General features: G+C 51.9%; 1 protein-coding gene across 7 annotated transcripts in view; it reads right to left on the bottom strand.

Annotated features, from left to right (window-relative positions):
* The window catches only part of Tfeb (transcription factor EB), a 56,192-nt gene that overhangs the window by 4,134 nt on the left and 29,768 nt on the right, over window positions 1-22,290 (bottom strand). For 3 of the 7 annotated variants that reach the window (XM_031347168.1, XM_031347170.1, XM_031347166.1), the window contains exons 2-6: window positions 2,396-2,630; window positions 2,063-2,317; window positions 1,583-1,663; window positions 208-328; window positions 58-114 (exon numbers count right to left, since the gene is read on the bottom strand). In XM_031347168.1, the coding sequence (XP_031203028.1) occupies window positions 58-114; window positions 208-328; window positions 1,583-1,663; window positions 2,063-2,317; window positions 2,396-2,608 (727 nt within the window). In that variant the 5' untranslated portion in view covers window positions 2,609-2,630. Of the gene's footprint in view, window positions 1-57; window positions 115-207; window positions 329-1,582; window positions 1,664-2,062; window positions 2,318-2,395; window positions 3,070-17,834; window positions 18,045-18,759; window positions 18,919-22,290 lie in introns of those variants that run through there. The other 4 variants (XM_031347169.1, XM_031347171.1, XM_031347167.1 and 1 more) reach the window with 4 other exon arrangements.

Raw genomic sequence — 22,290 nt, 5'->3', positions numbered from 1 at the left:
GGGGGTGGGGGGGTGGGGGCTGGCTCTCCAGCCTAGGTGAGCTGAAGGAGGGCTCACTTAGGTTGTGATTGTCTTTCTTCTGCCGCTCCTTGGCCAGGGCCCGGCTCTCAGCATCTGGAGGTCAGAGAAACAAAGAGGTGGTGAGAAAGAAGGGAGGGAGAAAAAGGGAAGAGGGGAACCCCAAAAATACAGGGAAAAGGACGGTACCTGTTAGCTCTCGCTTCTGAGTCAGGTCAGCAGGGCAGGAACTGCTGGTGACACCCACCAGGGAAGCTGTGACCTGGGGGTCACCGCTGTACACGTTCAGGTGGCTGCTGGACAGGGGTAGCTGTGAGGGAAGGGGTGGAGGAGGGCCTGATGAATCCTCACCTGGATCCATGGTCCCAGAGCAGCTGCTCTCGGCAATGTTAAAATCACCCCCAGCCCCTTCTCCAGGATGCAGCTTGCAAGGTTCTGCAGAGCAAAGCGAAGCTCCTCACAGCCCTGCCCTCAGTAGCCCCCGGCCAGGGCGAGGACAGAAGGAACCGGAGCAAGAATGGGACAGGCTCTTTGTGTACAAGTCCTAGGGAAGGGCTCAATCAGCATGGGAGCAGCTTCAGCAAGGTTTCCAGAGTGTGGAAATCAACAGGGCAGAAGAGCCAGGCAAGGTCCAGCCACTGGCCTGGAGACCCATAGCATAGACAGGAGCCAGGGAGGGGGACTGGATAACTAACTGCAAACCCTGCTTGCTGGGCAGCCACCCGGCAGTGTCACCAGGGCAGAAGGGACTGAAGACTGACTGCTTCCTCCTGGCTCACTCTTGGTGACACAGCAATACACGATATTCTGTCTGAGCCAAGGGAACCAGATGAGCCCAAAAGAAAGGCAGCTGTGCTGCGGCCTCTGACAGGTCTGCCTCTCGGAAGTAGCACTTGCCACCCTCCGTTTGCTTGTGTTTCTACTTTATGTTTAATGTTAAATTTTGTGTACATGTATGTGTCTGCATAGGAAGGCATTGGGTCCCTGGAGCTTGAGTGACAGGTCATTGTAAACCACGAACATGGGTTTGCGGAACCAAACTGAGGTCCTCTGAAAGCAGTCTGACCTGTTATCCACTGAGCCATCTCTCCAGCCCCTCCCTCTAATCTTCCCATAGCCCTGTGGGTAGATAGTATCACCCCCCTTTTGCAACTGAGTAGACGGGGGGGGGGGGGGGGGGGGGGGGGGGGGGCGGAATCATGGTGGGACTTCCCAAGGTCATAGAAACCCAGATTTCCTAATTCCAAACCTGGCCCCTCGTCTGCTACCTACGCCTTCCCCTCCCTCCCTGCCCACACCAATAAGACTAGACAAGACTGTCAGAGGGAAAGGTCCTGTGGTCACAGAAACTCACCTGCCTCTGCCTAGCTCTGCCTGCCAAGCATTGGAATTATGCATCCCCAGCATTTCTTGACTCAGTTCTACTTGCACCCTGAGTTCCTGTCACAGGATTTGATGGAGGTGACTCTTGCCTCCAGAGAGACACCAGCTCTGCCTTAAGAAGTCTCCCCAGCCAGGGATCCACTGTGTGTGCCATCCCCCTCCCATCCAGCCCCAAAAGTACCGTGTTAGGCATCTGCATTTCAGGGTTGATGTAGCCCAGCACGCTATCCAGGCGCATGATGTTGTCGATGACATCATCAAACTAGAAAAGAGAAATATCCATCTGGGGACGGCCCACCTGAAGACTGGCAGCTGCTCCCCTGCCTGCCGCAGCACCATCTCACCCAACCTGCTCGTCTAGAGGAGGAGGAAATGGACCTGAGAAGGGTCCTACAGCTGAGCCTAAGGTTACTTTAGGCTTGTCCCCAGGAATTCCTTGACAAAGAGTTCTTGACACACCTTCCTTCCCCGGCTGGGGGATCACTTTTTCTTTTTGTGAGTCCGCCCTGTCCCCGGCAGAGTTGCAAGAAGATAGTAGCTCTCCTGGGACTAGGACTGTGTCTCCCTCAGGCTAGAGCCCCACAAGGAGACACCCCCCACTTCTACCATTAGGACCGGATATTTCCAGACAACTGACACCAAGTGGGAAACCCTCACTCACCTCTTTCTCAGGATTGGAGCTGATATGCAGCATGGCCATGGGACTGTTGGGGGCACTGTTGCCGGCCGAGGTGGACAGTACGTGTCCAGCCCGCACCCCAGGGGATGCTGCTGGGGGAGGTTTCGGGGAACCTTGGGCTGGGCTGACGTGGGCAGCAAACTTGTTCCCGTAGGTCTCAGATAGGTACTCTCGAACCTTCTGATGTTGGGACTGTTGCAGGTGGTAGGAGGTGGGGTTCTCCAGGTAGGACTGCACCTGGGAGGGGGAAGCATAGCTGTGGAGGGGCTGGGATTCCTCTACAGGAAGCAGGGATGGAAGAGGCAGGGGCCTTACCTTCAGCACCTCCCCCGGTACAGGTGGAGGTGACTGGAAGTGGACAGGGGTGTTGATGGCTGGGGTGGGGGGCCCTCCCAGCTGCTGCTGCTGCTGCTGCTGTTGCTGTTGCATGTAATGCATGACGGCTTGCTGCTGCATGCGTTCTCGCTGCTCCTCCTGCTGTGCCTGCTCCCGCATGAGCTGCATGCGCAGCCCAATGCGTGACGCCATGGCAGCTGTTGGTTCGGGCTCCCTGTAGTCGAGGGGAGACAGGTCCATGAAGTATTCATCCTCTTCATAGTCTTTAATCGTGGTCTGGCATAAGTACGGTTGCTCCCATTGTGCATAAGGAGAAACTGAGTCCGGACAGAAGGGATTTGCCCAAGACCACTGAGCAAGCTGAGCCATGAACCTAAGTTCCCTGACTTCTAGACTAGAGGCGAGCACTCTGTCCTTCAGTGACTGCAGGAGTCCACCTGACCCCTTGCTGTCACATCCACATCCTGCGTATTTCATACCTGGCCTCAGCCCCATCCTCCTCTCCCGCCCCTCCCCAGGCCAGCCTGCACCACGCCTCCTGAGGGCCTGAGGAGCCTCCAGATGCTCCTCCATGCTCCTCCCCCACCATCTGCTCACAGTAGTTCCATCATCCTCTTAGTTCCTGCCCGGCTCTCTGCTCCCAACTCTCCATACCTTGCAGTTCATCAGAACAAAAGTCTAAACCTTAGACCCAGCCTAAATGGCCCTCTGTGATCTGCTGTGCCCTCAGTCCCCCACAGACCTCCCGCCCCCAACACAGCTTCTCTCCCTTGTTCTCCTGCTCCAGCCACACCCCCAGCCTTAACTATCCTCAAACACTCCAGGCATGCTTCCACCCCCGGCCTTTGCACTTGCTGTTGCCTCCACCTGGAACATTCTTTCCACAGATACCATCAAGGCTCACTTCTTCACCTCCTCCGAGAGACTCGAATGTCACCTCAGAGTGTCGTTTCGGGACCACTGTGCATACCCCACCACCTTGCTTCTCTATATCAGATGCCACCATCTAGGACAGAACATTTTTTGCTTCTTATTACTTTTGTTATTGTTATTTGCTGTCTGTCCCTTACTAGGAATGCCAAGTCCCCTGAGGGAACACATTTCATCTGTTTGTTTACTGCTAGACCTTCGGCCTCTAGCCGCTGGGACATGGGAGACAGAAAGAAGCCAAAGTGTGAAGCGAATGAGAATGGATATTCTCCATGAGCCAGGCCCTGGAGATGCACCCTATCCCCAGCTCCTGGATCCCAAAGTGTGGGAGAGAAAGGGAGGCTCACAGGCAGATAAGACCTGTGCAAAAAGGAGAACCACCACAGGGCTCCTCACTGCTCAGAGCTTGGCCCACTGTGGGAAGGTGTGGCTGAGGTGCCAAACCAAGGCTGAAGGAGAGCAAGGTAAGGTAGACTGAGTCCAGCAACCCGGCCTGCTCTGTCTCTGGCTCACCGAGTGCAGTAGCCAAGTCCCTTCCCCTCACTAGGCCACAAAGGAGAGAGCAAATCGCAGTGACTTTTCAGGGACAGCCCAAGACTGATAGGCACTGCGCCTGGTGGTATCTGAGTCCATGACAGTACAGTAAGGGACAAGAGGGATTTGGCAAGACACGTCTTCACAGTTGAGCAACAGCTTCCCCATAGGGCTGGTGGAGTAGAGTGCTGGTTCTTTGTTGTGTGACCTTGGGCAAGCTATAATCCTGGAGCCTCAGTTCCCTCCTCTGTAAATGGTATCTTCCTCTGTGTTCAGTAAAAACTGTGGGCTTTGTGCCTGGCAGTCTGAGTACATGAGACTAGTACAATCTAGCTAGAGTCTTCAAACTGGCATCCAAGGCCTCCATTAGCCCTGTTTGAAGGCCCTTGCTCAACTACAAACCACGATCTTTCATAAAGAAGGGAAAACAGAGGCACAGTGCAGGACAAAGCTAGGACCCCACCCCATGTATTTGGTCTACCCCACACTGGGGAGGAGAAGGCTGGGGGCTGGGACATCTGGTCTACCCCATGCTGAGGAGGGGAGGGCTGGGGGCCAGAGTTGTTCCTAGTTGTGTAACTTGTTGATCCAGGGCCAGGAGTGGACCCTAGGTCCCAGATCTGCAATCAAGACTCCAGTCACTATGTAAGTGGCTATGTAATGGAGTGAGACTACCCATCGTCCTGTGTGTCCTGCAGCACACAGTGGCCATCACTGCATCTTCTCTCATTCTCTGCCCAGCGAAGGGGCCTGAGTAGCCCATGCTCTACAAGGAAGCCCCCAACAACCCAGGCAATGACACCCTGCCCTTCCCCCATCCTGTAGCAGCACCTGCTGCAGCCTCCACTCCCTCCCACGACCCCTTCTCTAGCTCCTACAGAGCAGTGTCCCTGTCTCCACACCACATTCTATCAATCACACTGGCAAACAGACAGACCCCTAGCTCTGACCAGATGCGGCCCCACACATCCACTCAGACAGCCGGCAGCCTCTCCTCCATGGACAATCCAACTTTAGATGGCCAGTGGAGGCCAAGGCGCCTGGCCGTGCCAGCCGGCTCAGGGAGGGCTAGGGAGAAGGAGTCCCTTGTTCCCCTGACAAAGGGTTGGCCTGGCTACCTCAAGGACCCACTAAGGCCCACTAGGCACTGCTCTGGCTGCATTCGCCTCAGCTCTCTGTGAAATGGGCATGGGAATCCATGCCCTCCTCTAAAAGCATCCTGGCAGATAGTATGAACAGTGCAAGCCTAGCTGACTGGTGGGTGTCAGTGACCACTGAGAGAGGAGGCAGGCAGAAAACACTTTCCTGCTCCCCAGCACCTCTTAGGCAGAGCTACTGCACCCCATATTCCTGATGGCAAATCTCTAGCCTCCCCTACTGGGCTTGGGAGAATGGGGGAGGGTCAAAGGCTAGTGGGGACTGGGGAGGAGAGACCCTGTATGCTGACCAGCCTCAGTGCCTTCCAGCCAGGATGAGCCAAGAGACAGGGAATGTCCGAAGTCTATGTCCCTCCCTCCCTGCCCCTCAAAGCACGGAAAGTGCCCACTGCGAAAGCCTAGCAGCATGGGACCCATAGGGCCTCTGTGTACAGGTACCAAGACAAAATTTTCTCACACCCCTTACCCAGGATACCACCAACTCCTAAAGGGAAGGCTCGGTGACCCTAGAAAGTCTCTGCCTCTCCCAGTGGTACTGCCAACCCCATCTGCATACCAGGACCCAACTGGTACTTCCAGCTGCTCTTTGTCCAGGTCCAGCTTGGTCACAACCCAGTGAGCTCCCCAGGCCAGTAGGCTACCTTCCCCGGCTGAGTGACATGGGGATTTATTCCTGTGCCTAGCTATCTTGATTCCTGTAAAGCAAACCAATGAAAGTGCTTCCAGGGCTGGGTGTGGCACCGCACAATTTTAATCCTTGTACTGGGGAGGCAGAGGCAGGCACTGTCAATTGAAGGCCAGCCTGGTCTACATAGTGAGTTCCAGGACAATTAAGGCTACATAGTAAAGCCTATCTCTAAAAAAAAAAAAAAAAAAAAAAAAAAGTGTCTTCCTGGTGAGGCTGGAAGAGTCCCAGGAGAGAGAATGTGGGGAATGCACCCTGCAGGCACTCAGCACTTAGGAGGGTCCCTGTCTCCTCTGGTTTCACCGGCCCACCAGCACAGGGACTCCCCTAACCAGTCATTTACATCGGAGTATGAACCAGCCAGGTAGAACTTTTCCTAAGGAGATGAGTGGAAGTCAGGATAGGAGTACAGAGAAAAGTCAGTGGCAAGTCTTGGATCCAGGAAAGGAAATATCAAAGATAGAACATGAAGAAGAAAGAAGGAGGGGAAAAAGAGGATCAGGAAGAGGAGGAGCAGGAGGAAGAAGAAGAGGAGGAAGAGGAGGAACAGGAGGAAGAAGAGGAGGAGGAAGAGGAGGAAGAGGAAAAGAAGGAATAGGAAGGAAGAGGAGGAGAAGAGGATCCCCAGTTAGGCACAGAATGTGTAGAAGGGCAGAAGACGAGATGGATCCTAATGCTACAAACTAGTCTGGAAGAAGAGGACTAGCACGGTAGAGATTTCCAGGGAGGAAATGGAGGCACAGAGAAGTGACTAGTCTCAGGTTGCACAGCTACTGAGCACCGGGAAGGAGAATAATGGATGAAGACAGCCCAGCCCCCACCTCTACTTTTAACACACTATTCTGGGCTCCCTGGCACATGAAACTAAGTGGTCACTTTTGGGAAAGAGTGGCAAGCAGGGACATGTTTATATGGTTTCCTCCTCACCCTTCCCCCACTTATGAGGCACATAACTCTGGTATGATTATGTGTGGCTTGTGAGAGGAAGGCTAGCTTCTAGAGGCCCGCGGGCCCCACCTGATTCTGATCATGTCTGATCATGCATCTCTGAGAAGTGCCCCGCCCCCAAAGGTTGCATTGCCAGGCCCAAGTTCTGCCCTATTCAGATCAATAATTGTTAAGCCAGGTGGGACTATGAGTAGCAGAGGCACGAATGTGGTCCAGGCTGCTCTTGAACTCACTATGTACTGAGGCTGACCTTAAACCTCTGATATTCCTGCTTCCTCTTCCCAAGTGCTAGGATTCCAGCTGTGCATCACATCTGGTTTCATGTGCTGCTGGACATCCAACTCAGGGCTTTCTGCATGCTGGGCAGGCACTCTACCAGACACGTTACTTATTAGCACTGTTTGAAAGACAGGGTCTCACTATGTTGTGTAGACTGGCTACAAAGTCTTGATCCTCCAGTCCCAGTCTCCTGCATTCTGTGGATTTGTCACCCACACCCAGCTTCCTGGGAAACTTTCTGTCTTGTAGGTAGCACCTTTAAAAACTGGATCATAGACATCAGAGATGTAGCTGGGTTGGTAGAGGGCTGGCCTAGCAGGCAAATCCCTGGGCACTGTGTGAACTGGGCATTGTGGTACTCGCCTGTGATCAGAGAACGTAGAGACAAAGAGAAGCTCAAGGCCAACTTTGGCTACACAGGGAACTTGAGGCTAACCACATGAATCCTTGTCTCAAAGACTAAAATAAAGTAAACGTTGGATTACAAAGCTGTAGCCCTTGTGGTCACTCAAGGACACTGATGAATGTCCCCTGGCAGCACCATAACCAGAACACAACTAGACATTACCTAATATCCACTGATAAAAGCAATAAAGAGGCTGTGCACAATGCCAGCCATGGTGGCCATGGCTTTAATCCTAGCACTCTGAAGGCTGAGGCAGGAAAATCTCTATGAATTCAAGGCCACCCTAGTCTACAAAGCAAGCTCCAGCCCAGCTCCCCCTCCCCCACTCCCGGGAAAAAGCTGCGCACAGCCTTTCGGCAGCACTCAGCCGCTGACCCCACACACCACTGCCAGAGGCTCTCACAGACTCAAATCCCTGGAGCCAGGCTGGGTGTGGTGGCGCATGCCTTTGATCCCAGGAAGAGAAGGCGGCAGACATATCTCTATGAGTTCAAGAACTGCCTGGTCTACATGGCAAATTCCAGGATAGCCAGGGCTACGTAGAGAGACCCTGTCTCAAAAACCCACACCACAAAAAACAACAACAAAAAGCAGAACTGCACCAAAGTTCTGCCCAGGAATGTAAGGCTCAAACCCAGGTACAAAGCCACCGTGTAAGAAGTGTAAGGAGGACCCAGTTAGCCTTGGGGAACTGCCGGGCGGGAGAAAGGAGGACACTGAAGGAGGGGACCAGGAATGGTCTGTGACTCCCGCAGGTGTAGGTGAGCTGGCTTGTTTATGAGCACTAGCCCAGCTGCGAGATCCAAATTGTGCTCTTTTTTTTTTTTTTTAAGTTCACTGAAGGAGGGAGGTGGCCTTACACAGTTTAAAAGAAATTAGTAAGCAGTTTGCCTTCACCAAGGTCCCCAACCCAAGCATGTCCACGACAGGTTCCAGCACAACTGCCAGTACACTCCTTGGGGAGCCAGCAAGATGGCTCAATGGATAAAGACACCTGTCACCAAACCTGAAGACCTGAATTTGATCCCCAGAACCCAATAAAGAAGAAGATAACTGACTTCCACAAGTTGTCTTCTGAACCTCCATTTATACACTGGCACACACACATACACACACTACAAAGATTATATTACTATTACAAGTGTTCACTAGCCCCAGAAAGTAGTTATATAGAAAAAAAAATCAAAACAATCTCAAGAGCTGGGCAGTGGTGGCCCACGCCTTTAATCCTAGCACTTGGGAGGCAGAGGCAGGCGGATTTCTGAGTTTGAGGCCAGCCTGGTCTACAGAGTGAGTTCCAGGACAGCCAAGGCTACACAGAGAAACCCTGTCTCGAAAAACAAAACAAAACAAAACAAATACAAAAAAAAAAAAAGAAAATGAAGGTCGCTGGAGAGCTGAGTCAGCAGTTAAGAGCACTGGTTGTTCTTCTGGGAGCCTGCATTAGATCCCCAGCACCCTCACAGCAGCTCCTAGCTGTCTGTCACTCCTGCTCCAGGGGATCTGGTGCTTCCTTCCGGTCTCTGTGGGCACCAGGCACACATATGATGCACAGACACACACCCACCCAAAATACCCATAAGCATAAAATAAGAAGAGAGTTTATTTTCATGCCCAGGAATAGGGTTGCTCAATAAATTAGGGTGCATCCCACTGACGTGTTTATGGCAAACAGCATGAGGTTAATGTAAGTCGCACAGTCATATAGAATCTGCTCTCACCTAATGGTGTGCTGTGTTTATGGTGTGTGACCCATGCGCCTCTTGTGAGGAAGTACACAAAATTATGACTGGATTTTGTGGACAAGAGCACGGGTGTTTAGTGAATGTGTGTGTGTGTGTGTGTGTGTGTGTGTGTGGTGTGTGAGCATGTTTGTGTGTTCATGTGCGTGCAAGTGTCCAAGGAAACCAGATATGCTGGATCCGTAGTTACAAGTGGCTGTGAGTTGCCTGTAGTGGGTGCTGGGGAACCACATTTGGGTCCTATGGAAAGGGCAGCAAGTGCTCCTAACTACTGAGCTATCTCTCTGATCCCCTATCTTTTGTTTGTTTGTTGGTTTGTTTGTTTGTTTTATTGTTTGAGACAGGCTCTCTTTATAGCCCAGGCTGGCCTCAAACTTGCTATGTAGCTATTAACCCAAATTCCTGATCTTCCTGCTTCACCTCCCAAATTCTGGGATTCTAAGTAAGCACCGTCACCCTGGAGCTTCAGCCTGGTTTAGTTTTTTTGTTTGTTTGTTTATTTTTAGGTTTATTTATTTATTATATCTAAGTACACTGTAGCTGTCTTCAGACGCACCAGGAGAGGGCGTCAGATCTCATTACAGATGGTTGTGAGCCACCATGTGGTTGCTAGGATTTGAACTCCGGACCTTCAGAAGAGCAGTCTGTGCTCTTAACCGCTGAGCCATCTCTCCAGCTCCCTGATTTAGTTTTTGTAGTTTCTTCACAACTCCAGTACAGGAGACAAGACAGAGAGGCTCTTTATCAAGCCACAGAGCTGACATCAGGGCTGGGTCCTGGTAGCCTGGGAACCACCTCTGTCCTGTATGGGCTGAGTGAGAGTGGCCTGCTTTGATTTTAGGGGTCCCCTTGAAGAAGTAGCCTACTCATCAAAGGGTTCAGCAGCTGATCTCATTCGTCTAGCCCAGAGCCAGGAAGGTGTCCAGCAGCAGTCTGGAATCGCCAAACACAGGAGACACAGCCACCCTTCTTCAAAGGGCAGAGCCAGCTTCCTGCATTCCCAGAAAAGCACATGTCTGGTAGCTGAAACCACAAGTGTGAGCCCAGAGCAGGGGCGCCTGCTTAAGTCGTTTGTTACAGGCCTGCCCCCATGTGGGAAGATTTCCTTTCTCCTCCAGTCTATTACAACCACACATCATGTGGGAGCTGGGGGCCAATCTGAGGAAACCGTGACCCTAGACAAAGGCCTGGGGAGGGGAACGGATGCCAGAAGGAAGGGAAGGAGTCTGGGAAGAGGACTGACTCCCTGTTGAGAGAGTGGACTCTCCTCTGTGCAGCCTCTGCTACAGGAAGGCTGGGTGGCAATGTAGAGTACTTGCCTAGCATGTATGAAGCTCTGGGTAGGGTCCCCAGTACCTCATAAACCAGACATGCTAGTGCACACTAGAAATCACAGCATTCTCCTGAGGTGGGGTCAGGAGGATCAGAAGTTCAAGGCCAATCTAGGCTACATGAGATCCTGTCTCAAAGAGCAAGGGAAGCATGAAAATAGCACGGATGTCCACACAATGACCATACCCCAGGACATGGCCGCCTCTACTATAGAAGCAGCCATGGGACTCAGGTAGAGTCTGCAGTGTTCTCACATGACTTGGGATCAGAATGCAGTGGGTTCAAGTATCAGTCTTGGCCCTGACTCAATGTCTGCCTCAGTTTCCCCACCAGTCAGCCAGGTTTTGCTAGCCGGAGCTAGCTTTCCCACAGAGTATGCCCAGGTTAGGGGAAAGTGTGGGCACAGAGAGGTGTTAGCACTCCTGTCAGCCATCCATCTGAGCTCAGGGGTAGATAATGTCCTTGAATAAGCTGTGTGTGTACGTGTGTGTGTGTGTGTGTGTGTGTGTGTGTGTGTGTGAGAGAGAGAGAGAGAGAGAGAGAGAGAGAGAGAGAGAACATGTATGTGTATGAATGTGTATAAGAGAGAACATGTGTGTGTATGAGTGTGTGAGAAAGAACATGTATGTATATGTATGAGAGAGAACATGTGTGTATGAGTGTGTATAAGAGAGAGAGAAATGTATATGTATGAGTGTGTGAGAGAGAACATGTGTGTGTATGAGTGTATATGAGGGTGAGAACATGTGTATGTATGTGTGTGTGTGAGACAGAGAGAAAGCATGCATGTGGAGGCCAGAGATTGACATCAAGTGTCTCCCTAAATCATTCTCCATTTTGGTTTTTGAAGACTGGGGTCTTCACTGACCAAGAGCCCACCAGTTGGCTAGTATGGGTAACCAATGAGCTTCAGAATCCTCCTGTCTTACCCCCTACTTTTCCAGCACTGGGGTGAGAGGTACTTGTCACTATGCCTGCTTTCCACCGGGTCCTGCAGATGGAGACTCAGGTCCTCATGTACAGCAGGTCCTTTATCCACTGAGCCACCTCCACAGCATGAGTGCTTTCTCTGTTCCTTTTGGGAAGAGGGTCTTTCTGGTCACCCATCCATTCCCCACACCTGGCCAGGGCTCTGGGCAAGCACAGGGCAGCTCTGCAAGACTGCTTCACTCCTGAAGTTTGTGTTCGTTATGAAGCCCACTGCAAGGGGCCTTGGAGAAGCAGAAGAGCAGATGCCAGCTCTCTGGGCTCTCAGGGGAGGCATCTTCAGTACAGGCTATCACTCCCCAATCCTGCCAGCGGCTTCTGGATTATGAAGGCTAGCACAAGACTCTCAATATTATTTCCTACCCCAAGAACATCAAATTGGAGTCGTGCATGCTGTTAGGTTGGAAGGTTTCCTGGTACCAAGGTAGAAATGAGACCAGAGGAACACACCTTTGCATTTTTATCAAGAAGAGTGAGTCATGGATGGCTATGAGCTACCACGTCAGAGCTGGGAAGAGCAACGAGTGCTCTTACCTCTGAGTCACCTCTCTAGCCCCAACGATTTTTATACCCTGTTAAATGCTTGGTTTTTATTTATGTGTATGTGTGTGTGCCTACTTGCCCGTATGTGCACCAGTACATGCAAGTGCCTATGGAAGCCAGGATGAGGTAACAGAGGAACTGTAGTCACAGGCGCTTGTAAGCTGCCTTTAGGTCTCTCTTGTATTGGTTCCTAACTGACTCCAGCAAAGCAGTCACATTTGGGGCCACTAAGGTGGCTCGGTCAGTAAGGGTGCTCACCACGAAGTCTGATGACTTGAGCCCAAGCCCTAGGATACACATGGTTAAAGAGACACCCAACCCATGCAACTTGTCCCCATGCACAGTGTCCTCCCGCATGTACACTGTGATGCTCACGTCCCTAACAAATAAATAAATGTAAATTTTATTTTATTTTATTTTATTTATTTATTTATTTATTTAGTTAGTTAGTTAGTTAGTTAGTTAGTTAGTTAGTTAGTTTTTTGAGACAGGGTTTCTCTGAATAGCTTTGGCTGTCCTGGAACTCACTCTGTAGACCAGGCTGGCCTCGAACTTAGAAATCCGCCTGCCTCTGCCTCCCAAGTGCTTAAATGTAAATTTTAAATGCACAAATCTGGATCATGCAGCCCATGGCTTTACGCATGCCCTTCCCCTATGCAGCCACCACCGTAAGGTAGATGGAAAGCACCTGAGGACCCTGAAGGCCTCACCACTGACCTATAGCACCTAGGTGGATAATCACGGGTCTCCAAGACACTCAGGAGCTGTCATGCAGAACGTGGCCTGTCATTAATTGACTGAGTGGGAACATTTAGCCTGCCTGACCCTTACAGGTAACAACTGCAGGTCCAAAACAGAGTGACATGTAGAGGCTCACAAAATGGGGACCTTAACAAACATCAGCATAGCACACCATAGCCATCCCAAAAAGCATTGAGTGCTGACATGAAGCTCAGCTGTGGATCCATTGCTAGGGCTAGAAGCTGGGTACAGTCAGGGGCCTGTCCTTGAACATGTATGTATCTGTGTGGTGTGTGTGCGGGGGTGCGGGGGGCGTGTGTGGTATATGTGTGGTGTGCATGTGTGAGAGTCTGTAGTATGCATGTGAGTGTGGTGTGCATGAGTATGGGTATGTGGTCTGCCTATGTGTGAGTGTGTGGTATGTGTATGGTGTGCATGTGTATGAGTCAGTAGTATGCATGGAATGTATGGTGTGTGCATGCATGTGAAGGCCAGAGGTTGACATGAGGAGTTTCCCTCAGTCTCTCTTCACCTTATTCACTGAGGCAAGGTCTCTCAGTTGAACTCAGAGCTCACTGCCATGGGCTAGTCTAGCTAGCCAGCTTGCTTGAGGGATCCTATCTCTACCTATCCCAGGTGCTGCAATTACAGGCAGGCCACCACACCGATCTGGCATTTGCAGGAGTTAGCAGGGTTTGATTGCAGGAAAGGACCCTGTCCATGAAGCCATCTCTTCAGCCCTGTTTTGTTTTATGTTTGAGTACAGGGACTTGAACTCAGGGTCTCCCACACCCCCAGCAAGTGCTTTATCACTGAGCTATAACCCCAGCCCTCTTTTTACTTTTCATTTTGCAACATGATCTCTCTAAATTGAGCTGGGATTTTATGGAGCAGGGATTCCAGGCCTGGCCAGGGATTGGTTTCCCAAGCCCTGAGCAGTGGGGCAAGTGGGTAGGAGGGGAAGGGAGGTGAGTGAGGGAGCTAAGACATAGCAAGAGCTTACCATCAGCCTCCAGTGCTCAAGCCCAGGCCCCAGCTCACATTCCACAGGAAAGGGTGGGAGCTGGCACCTCCTGCCTGGCCAGCCTGTGAGGCTGGGGCACAGGGAACAGCTTCAAAGGCAACCCAGACCAGAGAGGCGCCTGTCTTGTCCCTCAGGGACCAGCTGGACTCCTGTGTAGGGAAAGTGACTAAAAGTGGGAGGGTGGGGGAGACAGGAAGAGTATGTAGCCTATGCACGCACGGGTGGGGAGCAAAGATCAGAAAGGTCCTTGGGACAAGCTAGGACCTGACCCAGCATCCACATAGACTCTGTCTCTGCCTCTTGCCTGTATCTGTACCTATCTCTCTCTCCTCCTCTTCTCCCATCTCCAACCTTTCTTCCCTCTCTCCTACCCCCTTGCAGCCTTAGCTTTCCTTAGCTGGCAAGCCACCTATCCACTTGGTTGGAGAGGGACCAGGGAGAAAACCACCTTTCCCTTCACTGCTCTGCACCCTGGCTCTGGTCCACTCCTGTGTCCACTGTTCTCTTCTGTTTCCTGCTCACTCACCAGGCGAGCTACCACCAGCTACCACCTTCCGAGTTCTTCAAAGCCTTTCTACTCATCCATTCATCAGACTTCCTGGGAGAGGTGCAGAGGTCTCAGCTGGGTTTGTCAATAACCCCACATGTTCAGAGATCTCCTCTCCTCTCTATCTGTAAGCACTGCCAAATCCCTACTGAATGCCAGGCGTCACAGTTGACACACGGCCCGCATCAGACTCTGTGCACACCCCACAAACACCTCATGAGACGAACAGCAACATTAGCAAAAGAGGAAACTGAGACTCAAAAGGGAAAATGGCCTGTCTGATATCACACTGCAGGATAGTGAAGGCAAGTCTACAGCTCAGGCCTCCCCCGAGGGCCACCACTAGCTTCAACAGAAGAACAGGGGCACAGGGAAGCTCCTCTGTTGCTGCCCCTTGTACCCCCACAGTCCTACTCACTTATCCACACATGCTACCCTCCGTGAACCCTACAGAAAGCCCCTATAAAGGTCTGGGCATGGCCTCTCTGGCTCTCTTAGAGGCTATCAGACTCAACCATACCCAAGCTTTCCAGCTAAGAAGACACACAGCCAGGAGCCTTAAGGACCATCTATCTGATCTCACTCAGGCCATTAATGTCTGGGGAAACACTTCAAATTGTCAGAGAGAATGTGATTACATGAATTAGACTTGGCACCCAACGTGGGACAGAAGCCTGGTGGAAGAACAGAGGGAGGTTTAGCTCTCAGATGGCTTTCCAAACAGGAATGGAACCTGAAGACAGAAGTGGGGGACTCCAAGACGAGAACCACAAGTTCCTCGCCACCCAGCCACCTAAGCAGTTTCTCTGCAGTGAAAAAGCAGCTGTGTTCACAATGGCAAGTTACAAAGGCTCCAGTAATGCTTGCCCAAGGCCAGAGTAGGGATGAAAGAAGCCCAGTGGGCAAGACTGTAGTGGGATGATTCTGGACAAATCCTGCTCTCTCTGGGCCTCAGGTCCCTGTATGAGGCTAAATGGGTTCTTCATAGACTCCTGGCCTGGCCTGGCATGTAGAAGGTTCTGGCAGCATGGATGTATACAAAGAGAGGGCATGTATCTATGGTGGATAGGACAGCAAGCCTTAGATGGGAAGAGCCAGGACTGCCTTCCACTCTCATCCCCCAGGACTCCAGAAGCCTTCTACAGAGCTGCAAACGCCCTGGGAGCCAAGCCTGCCTGTTATCCACACCCCGACTCCTCCACTTCCAGTCTCTAGGACACTTTCTTGGGATTAGAAAAACTCCTTGTCAAATTCATAGCAACTTCTCGCTCTGGGTCCAAGGCCTAGCTCTGTGCCAGCTCCAGACTCGGGCCTCCCTCTATCTTCTTGAGCTTTTAACAGCCCTCGGGGGTTCCTGTCACTCCATCATACTCTTTGAGTTTGGTAGGGATTCACAAAGCACCCCTGGCTGTACCGGTGGCCAGTGTCTACACAGGCTCCTGGGGTACCTCAGGTCTGCAGTCCTGACCCTCACCCAGCCTCTGCTGGCTCCCTCCTCCCCACTGCCAGCTTATAGCCATGAGGAATTGACTTCCTCAGATCCATCTAAGTGCTTCAGAAACAGCCTCTTAACTGCAACAGCCAGGTTCTGGTGGGTAATGAACAGACAGACAAACAGGGCACGTTTCAGGGAAGAGCAGGGAAGGAGAAACCAGCCCTGAACAGATACAGCTAGGCAGCCCCAGGGCATAAGCTGCCCACCATCACCATTTCACTGATGGTACACAGCTCATTCTGAGTGGCCATATACTGCTGATTTAATCCTCCAAGCAACCCTACCAACCTGTGACAGGTACTACTATGTCCCCATTTTACAGAAGAGAAGAGGCACAAAGGGACTGATGACATGCCTAAGGTCACATGTCATCATGTGCATCATGCAAGGAGGTGATAGAACACTCTACCCCTGAAGCCACATACCCAGCCACCTCCTAAGCATGCATGCATGCACTGCCTGGATGTCTCATTGGAGTGTGCATAAGGAAGGAGATGGGAGCAGGGTGTAGCCCTCTCCCAGAACTTCTCTCTACTCAGCCTCCTCATCAGACTGTTGTCCCACCTAAGAGCCACCAAGGACCACCCCTTGCCCTGTACTTCTGACAGTCAGACCCAGATGAAGTGTGATTTCACTTGAGCACTGAGATTCAGAGGAGTGGACATGGGCTCTGGTTCCTTCAAAGCTGACATCAGATCTAGCTTTGCCTTTTAGCAGTTGTGTGATGGCAGGCAGGTACACAACCTCTCAGAGCCTCAGTTTCCCTCTGTGAACAAATGGCAGTTTGGAGTAGACATGTAGTCTACATGTAGTCTCACATCACAGAGGGAGTGATGGGAGAGTCAGCTTCCCGTCCCCCACCATCAACTGCAGTTTAGACCTAGGTCAGGGTCTTCTTATGTCCTTACTTCAACATGTGATCAGGTGGGGGTGATGCAATCCCAACGCTTGGGAGGAGGATCAGGAATTCATGGTGATCGCCAACTACCTGGCAAGTTTGAAGGTGCCCTGGGATACATAAAACCCTGCCTCAGTCCCCCACCTCTGCACACATACACACACACACACACACATACACACACACACACACCCCATGATCCACAAGTGTCACACTCCTGAGTGCTTGTTAGAAGGGCAGAGGCTCAGGGGTTGGCCCCAGAGACAGAAGCTACATTCCATCAACTCTCCCAGATCTGTACAACAGTAAACAAGGAGACTTTGCATTCAGACTTCTGAGGGTTTGGCCACCTGATTCCAAGAGTGAAAACTGGGGACAAGGAGGAGGAGGGGGTGGTCCAGGCCCAAGAAGAAAGGTACAGCAGCACAGGTATGATCTCCACTGAACTGAAGCAAACAGCCCAGGAGCCAAAGCGCAGGCTGGAGTGCAGGGTGGCTGGCCGCTTCATCCGCAGCTGGGCCCAGTGATGAGGCACCCACACCCAGTGTTGATGGGCTAGCAGAAGGGAAGTTGAGATTTTTCTGAGATTCAGTCAGGACAAACTCCAAGAACACCCACTCATACCTACACTGCTGCACCCACAGATGCTCCCTGTCACAGGCACACCACCCTACGACTTTGCCCCTCTCCCCAATCAGAATGATTCTGAGACAGAGGGCTCCCCAGATACACAGAGCGTCAGGACACTCAGACCCCGCAGCGGGCCAAGGAGCACCAACTCCCCATTGCCTTTCATCCCTATCACCTGTCTATACCCACAGCTCCCACTCGCCTAAGATGAGCAAGGATCCACTTTCTTACTGGCTAGCTGCTTGATGTTCTCTCTCAGTAGACAGAGACCTGCCAGGCCAGGCTGCTGAGGGGCAGCCGCAGAGTGGTACTCTCACCTGAGGACCCCTGACAGACAGCTATGCCCAATACTTACTGTATGGTCTCTCGACTGCTCACTCGAATACACACGCACACACAGACGCACAGGACAATGGCAGTTGCACCCTGTCTCCAGCCACAGGGCCCTGGGAACGGCCCTTGTTCACTCTATCCGTGAACAGGTGACAAATCTTTCCTCCAAGCCCCCATCGTCAGCACCCCGTCCCACACTCCACTGACCTCATTTACCACTGCAGGCTGGACTTCTGGGAAACCCAAGCTCATGTGAGCACCACAGAAACCCCAAAGTATGGGGCCAGAACCCCAAACAGGCCTAGCATTCCCAAGAAAGAGCCTCTGGTTCTGGGGGTCAGTTGGGACTGTTGCAGAGAGCTGATTTCACAGGTTCACAAAAGGCCTTTGGCCCCAAAATATCTTCCGAGTGAGGAAATCCCCTCCCCCATCCCTCAGAGATTGACTGCTGGGCCAGGCTCCCACCTGAAGTTCTAGTCAGCTCCCTCCCCAGGAGGCACAGCTGACAGCTGGCCTGAGAGTTGGTGAAAGACAGAACAGGGCAGGGCAGGGCAGGGCGGTTTGGGGTCATTAGCCTCTGCCAGCTCCCACCAGGCGGGGGCGCTCTGCCCCAACACCCACCCAAGGACTAGAACACTAGAAGCCAGCACCTCTTAGCCAGCAGTTCAGACAGGAGCGTTTTTTTTTTTGAAACACCAGCTCATACGGACCAGGGAAAGCAAGTACTACCCAGACTGTCTCCTTGAGGAAGGCAATGTCCTGAAGCCCAGAGGAGGACAGGAGCCCTGAGAACAAGGAGGTGGTGGGGCTCGAGGGGGAATTAACCGGCTTCCAAAATAGCACAGTGGGTTTTGCCTTGCTTCACCCGGCACAGTGTCTGGCTGCTTCTGCTTTCGATCTGACTCACGCCTGGTGGGGGCAGGAGAGGGTGGCCTGTATGGACTGAGGCCACTGGACGACCACAAGCAGTGGTCCAGAACCCTCCGCTGAGGGGCCCTTCTCCCCTAAGTCCACGCCTTCTCCTGCCCTCCCCAAGATACACTTGACTCCCTTCCTGAGGGGCTAGCCTAAGCTAGCCCACCTGGGTGTCTCCAGGGATGTCAGCTGCCTGACCCAGAACTCAGCCTTGTACCTGCACTGCCGGGGGACACTCGAGGGCCTCTCCACCCACCAGCCAAGGGAGCCAGAGGCACTAGCCTGAGGTGAAAGCGCTCTTCAAATCAGCATCCCAGCGCTGACCGACCAGCCAGCCACCTGCAGCCACCTCCCCGGGGCCACAAGCAGGTATGAGAGAAACGTGGAAGTCTTTTTTCTCTCACTTCTACCTTTGATTGGTCCTTAAACATCAGCCTTTTGCCTTCCTGAGAGACAGAGAGGAACCCTGACCGTGTTGGGGTAGGGTTGAGGCCACAGCATCTCTCCCCACACCAAGTAATTCTCTTTATCTCCACATCCTTCCTCTACGACTCTGAGCTGCTCCATTTCCCTCCCAGGGGTGTCATGCCAACAGCAGATTCCCCACAATGCAAGAGGCTTAAGCCCAAACCTGAGAGAGGACCAGAAAACCACACCCAGCACAAGCCCACCTTATACTCTCAGTTCCCAGCCAGCTCACCTGGGCCTGGGGCCAGTATGGCCACCTCTCTATACAATGGGTAAGGGGAGGGGCAGTGGACCTGGGGAGGAGACACTCCTAGTACGCAGGGAGTCCCAGGGGTGAGGTGGGTGGCCAACAGTAGTAGACATGTACCTGATACCACCACCAAGACACCCAACTGTGACCAAACATCGAAAGGGAAGAGCTACAAGCAACAGCTAGGGAAAAAATTCAAGCCTTAGGAATCCATGTGCTGCACCTGTCCAGTGGAGATGTGTAAGCCCAGCCCTGCCCCAGCCCTGCCCCAGCCCTGCCCCAGCCCTGCCCCAGCCCTGCCCTTCACCAGCTTCATGCTGGGGCCTTTCTTACCCAGCATCTCTTGTAGCCACACTGGCCTCAAACTCACTACAGAGCTGAGGATGACCTTGATCTTCTGATCTTCCGCCTAAGTACTTCTGTATCTTCTGTATCCTAAGTACTTAGATTACACACTTGAGCCACTAGGCTTGGTTTTACATGGGGCTGAAGATCAAACCCGGAGTTTCAAGCACTCCACCAACTAAGCCAAAACCCCAGCCTACCACTCCCTCTTTGGCTCTCTCCCTACCCAGGTAGGCTCCCAACTAGATAGAGACCCACAGCATGAGGTCGGCGGGGCTGGGGTGGACAGGGGTGGGACCAGAGGTTAGTCCTTCTCCTCAAAGCCGACATGGCAGATCCTTCACTAGGAACAAACTGGGGTGACTTTGCAAAACTAACTCCCACATACACCATGTGCCACAAATTGCATCTTATTCAGATGGACGGATTCAAAGGGAGGGGCACCAGAAGGCTTGACTCCCCACTAGTGACTAATGGACTGTCACAGGGTAGCCGTGGGCCCAGAGAAGAGGCAGGAGCAGCAAAAGAAAAGAAAGGAATAATGGCAGCTGGGGACAGACTCGGGAAGTTGACAGGAACATTAGCAGGGTGTGGTGACTCAGGTCTAAAATCCCAGCACTCAGGAGGTGAGTTCCAGGACACTCTGAGCTACGTAGAGAGACCCTATCTCAACAAATAAGCAAAATAATAATCATATTTTTCACTTTAGAGGGGACTGTTGGCTTCAGGCTATGTGCTACCCAGCAAGGTCACACATCTTTCTAGATGAAAATGTAGCACCCTGGGGGCTCTCACTTGGTGAGATTAGGAAAGAACCAGCCAGGGTTGGGAATGCAGTAAACACATATTTGTACACCAAGGGAGAGATCCTGCCAGCTTCCTCTTTCAGTTAATGGGGCCTTGTAGATTCTCTATGTCTGTAAAACAGACTGTGCCATGGGGCCTAGAGGGAAGGGGCTGCCTTGGACACAGACCAAAGGGAGTTGTGGGAAGAGGGCTAGGATGACCACCAGGTTGGGTTTGGGGAACCCAGAAGAAGCTGCTGAGGGTCCAGCCACATCCTCTGGCCCCACGTCTCTGGCCACAAGCACTCCACCTAAGCACTAGCATATGCAGCCAGAGGTGGCAGTATTCGCATCCTGCCCAGTGACCCCCGGGCCCTTCCTGGACAACCTCAAAGCATGATCTAAGACCCTCCCCCATGAGAGAGAGCCAACAGCACATAATCTGCATTTTGTCTGATTCCTGCCCTTCCACACTCGTGGGCCCTACTTTCCCAGGTAGTCTCTGGGAAACCTCCCAAATACACAATTTACAGCCACATTCTTTTGTCAGACAGTAGGAATCTCAACTGAAACTGAGCTGCCAGGTCTCAATCGTAGAAGGGCCAGCTGCAGATGAACCAGTGACAGGTGACTTCCCTGTGGGGACCTGAGAAGCAAGGATATGAGAGTCTGTCAACTGCAGAAGACTGCCAGAGCCAGATGCAGTGGCCAAATGTGTGCTCAGAACTTTCTGACCGGAGGCAGGTGAGACTGCCCCTAGATGCAGGAGTGCAGAGGTAGAGAGAAGAAACTAGGCTCACTAGAATAACTGCAGAACACTACATGTCGGGGTGGTTCCTGGCTCTAATTGACAAACGCAGATGGGATAGGAAGCCTGGCATTGCCTCTGCCTGCTGGGAGCTTCTAGAGCTCTAACTTGTTTGATAACACTGCTGCTGTGTTTAGAACTCAGGGGGAGGCATGGGAACACCAAGGGACACCATTTGATTCAACATTACAAGAATGTATTTTGTGGCTGGAGAGACATTTCAGAAGTTCTTTTTCTAGAATGTGTCTGTGTTCAGAAGCAGATGGGGCAGAATCTATCAGATCTATCACTCACTGGCTGTGTGTGAGAGCTTCATCGGTGTATCTCATTTAATAGTTTCAGGTTCCTAATGTATGAATGAAAATAACTCCATCTTGGAGAGTTCTGTACAGACCATGTGTAAAGTATATAATCCGGCATCTGCTTCAATAAACCTTGAGAGATGAACACCATTCATTCATGGATGGATGGATGGATGGATGGATGGATGGATGATGGAAGCATGGATGGATGCATGGTTGGATGGATGAATGGATAGATGAACAAGGTGGATGTAAGTGTAGATCCACCATTCATCAATGGATAAATAGATGGGCTGATAAATAAATGGATGAATAGATGCGTGGATAGATTGACACTATAGAGAGAGACAAATACTTATAAATGATGGATGGACATAACAGATGGACCAGTGGGTGTATACAGTATTTTACAAAATGTGTTAGACTGCCTAGGTAGCTGTGACCGTATAGCCCCTGCTCTTTCTCCTAACCCCTGCATGCATCCCTTCACCACTTGCTGGGGATGCTTTTAAGGGCTTTCTCTTGAGCTCCTTCATGGGACCTTCTCAAGACCAGGATGGAGCTGGAGAGATGGCTCAGAGGTTATGAGCACTCACTGGCTACTCTTCCAGGGGTCCTGAGTTCAATTTCCAGTAACTACATGGTGGCTCACAACCATCTGTAATGGGATCTGATGCCCTCTTCTCCTGTGTCTAAAGACAGCTATAGTGTACTCATATATGTAAAATAAATAAATATAGAGAAGGAGGAGGAAGAGGAGGAGGAGGAAGAGGAGGAGGAGAAGGAGGAA

The sequence above is a fragment of the Mastomys coucha genome, unplaced genomic scaffold (assembly GCF_008632895.1).
Source record: "Mastomys coucha isolate ucsf_1 unplaced genomic scaffold, UCSF_Mcou_1 pScaffold3, whole genome shotgun sequence".
NCBI lineage: Eukaryota > Metazoa > Chordata > Mammalia > Rodentia > Muridae > Mastomys > Mastomys coucha.
The sequence above is the reverse complement of the archived record's forward strand: the minus strand, read 5'-3'. Positions and strand labels throughout refer to the sequence as shown.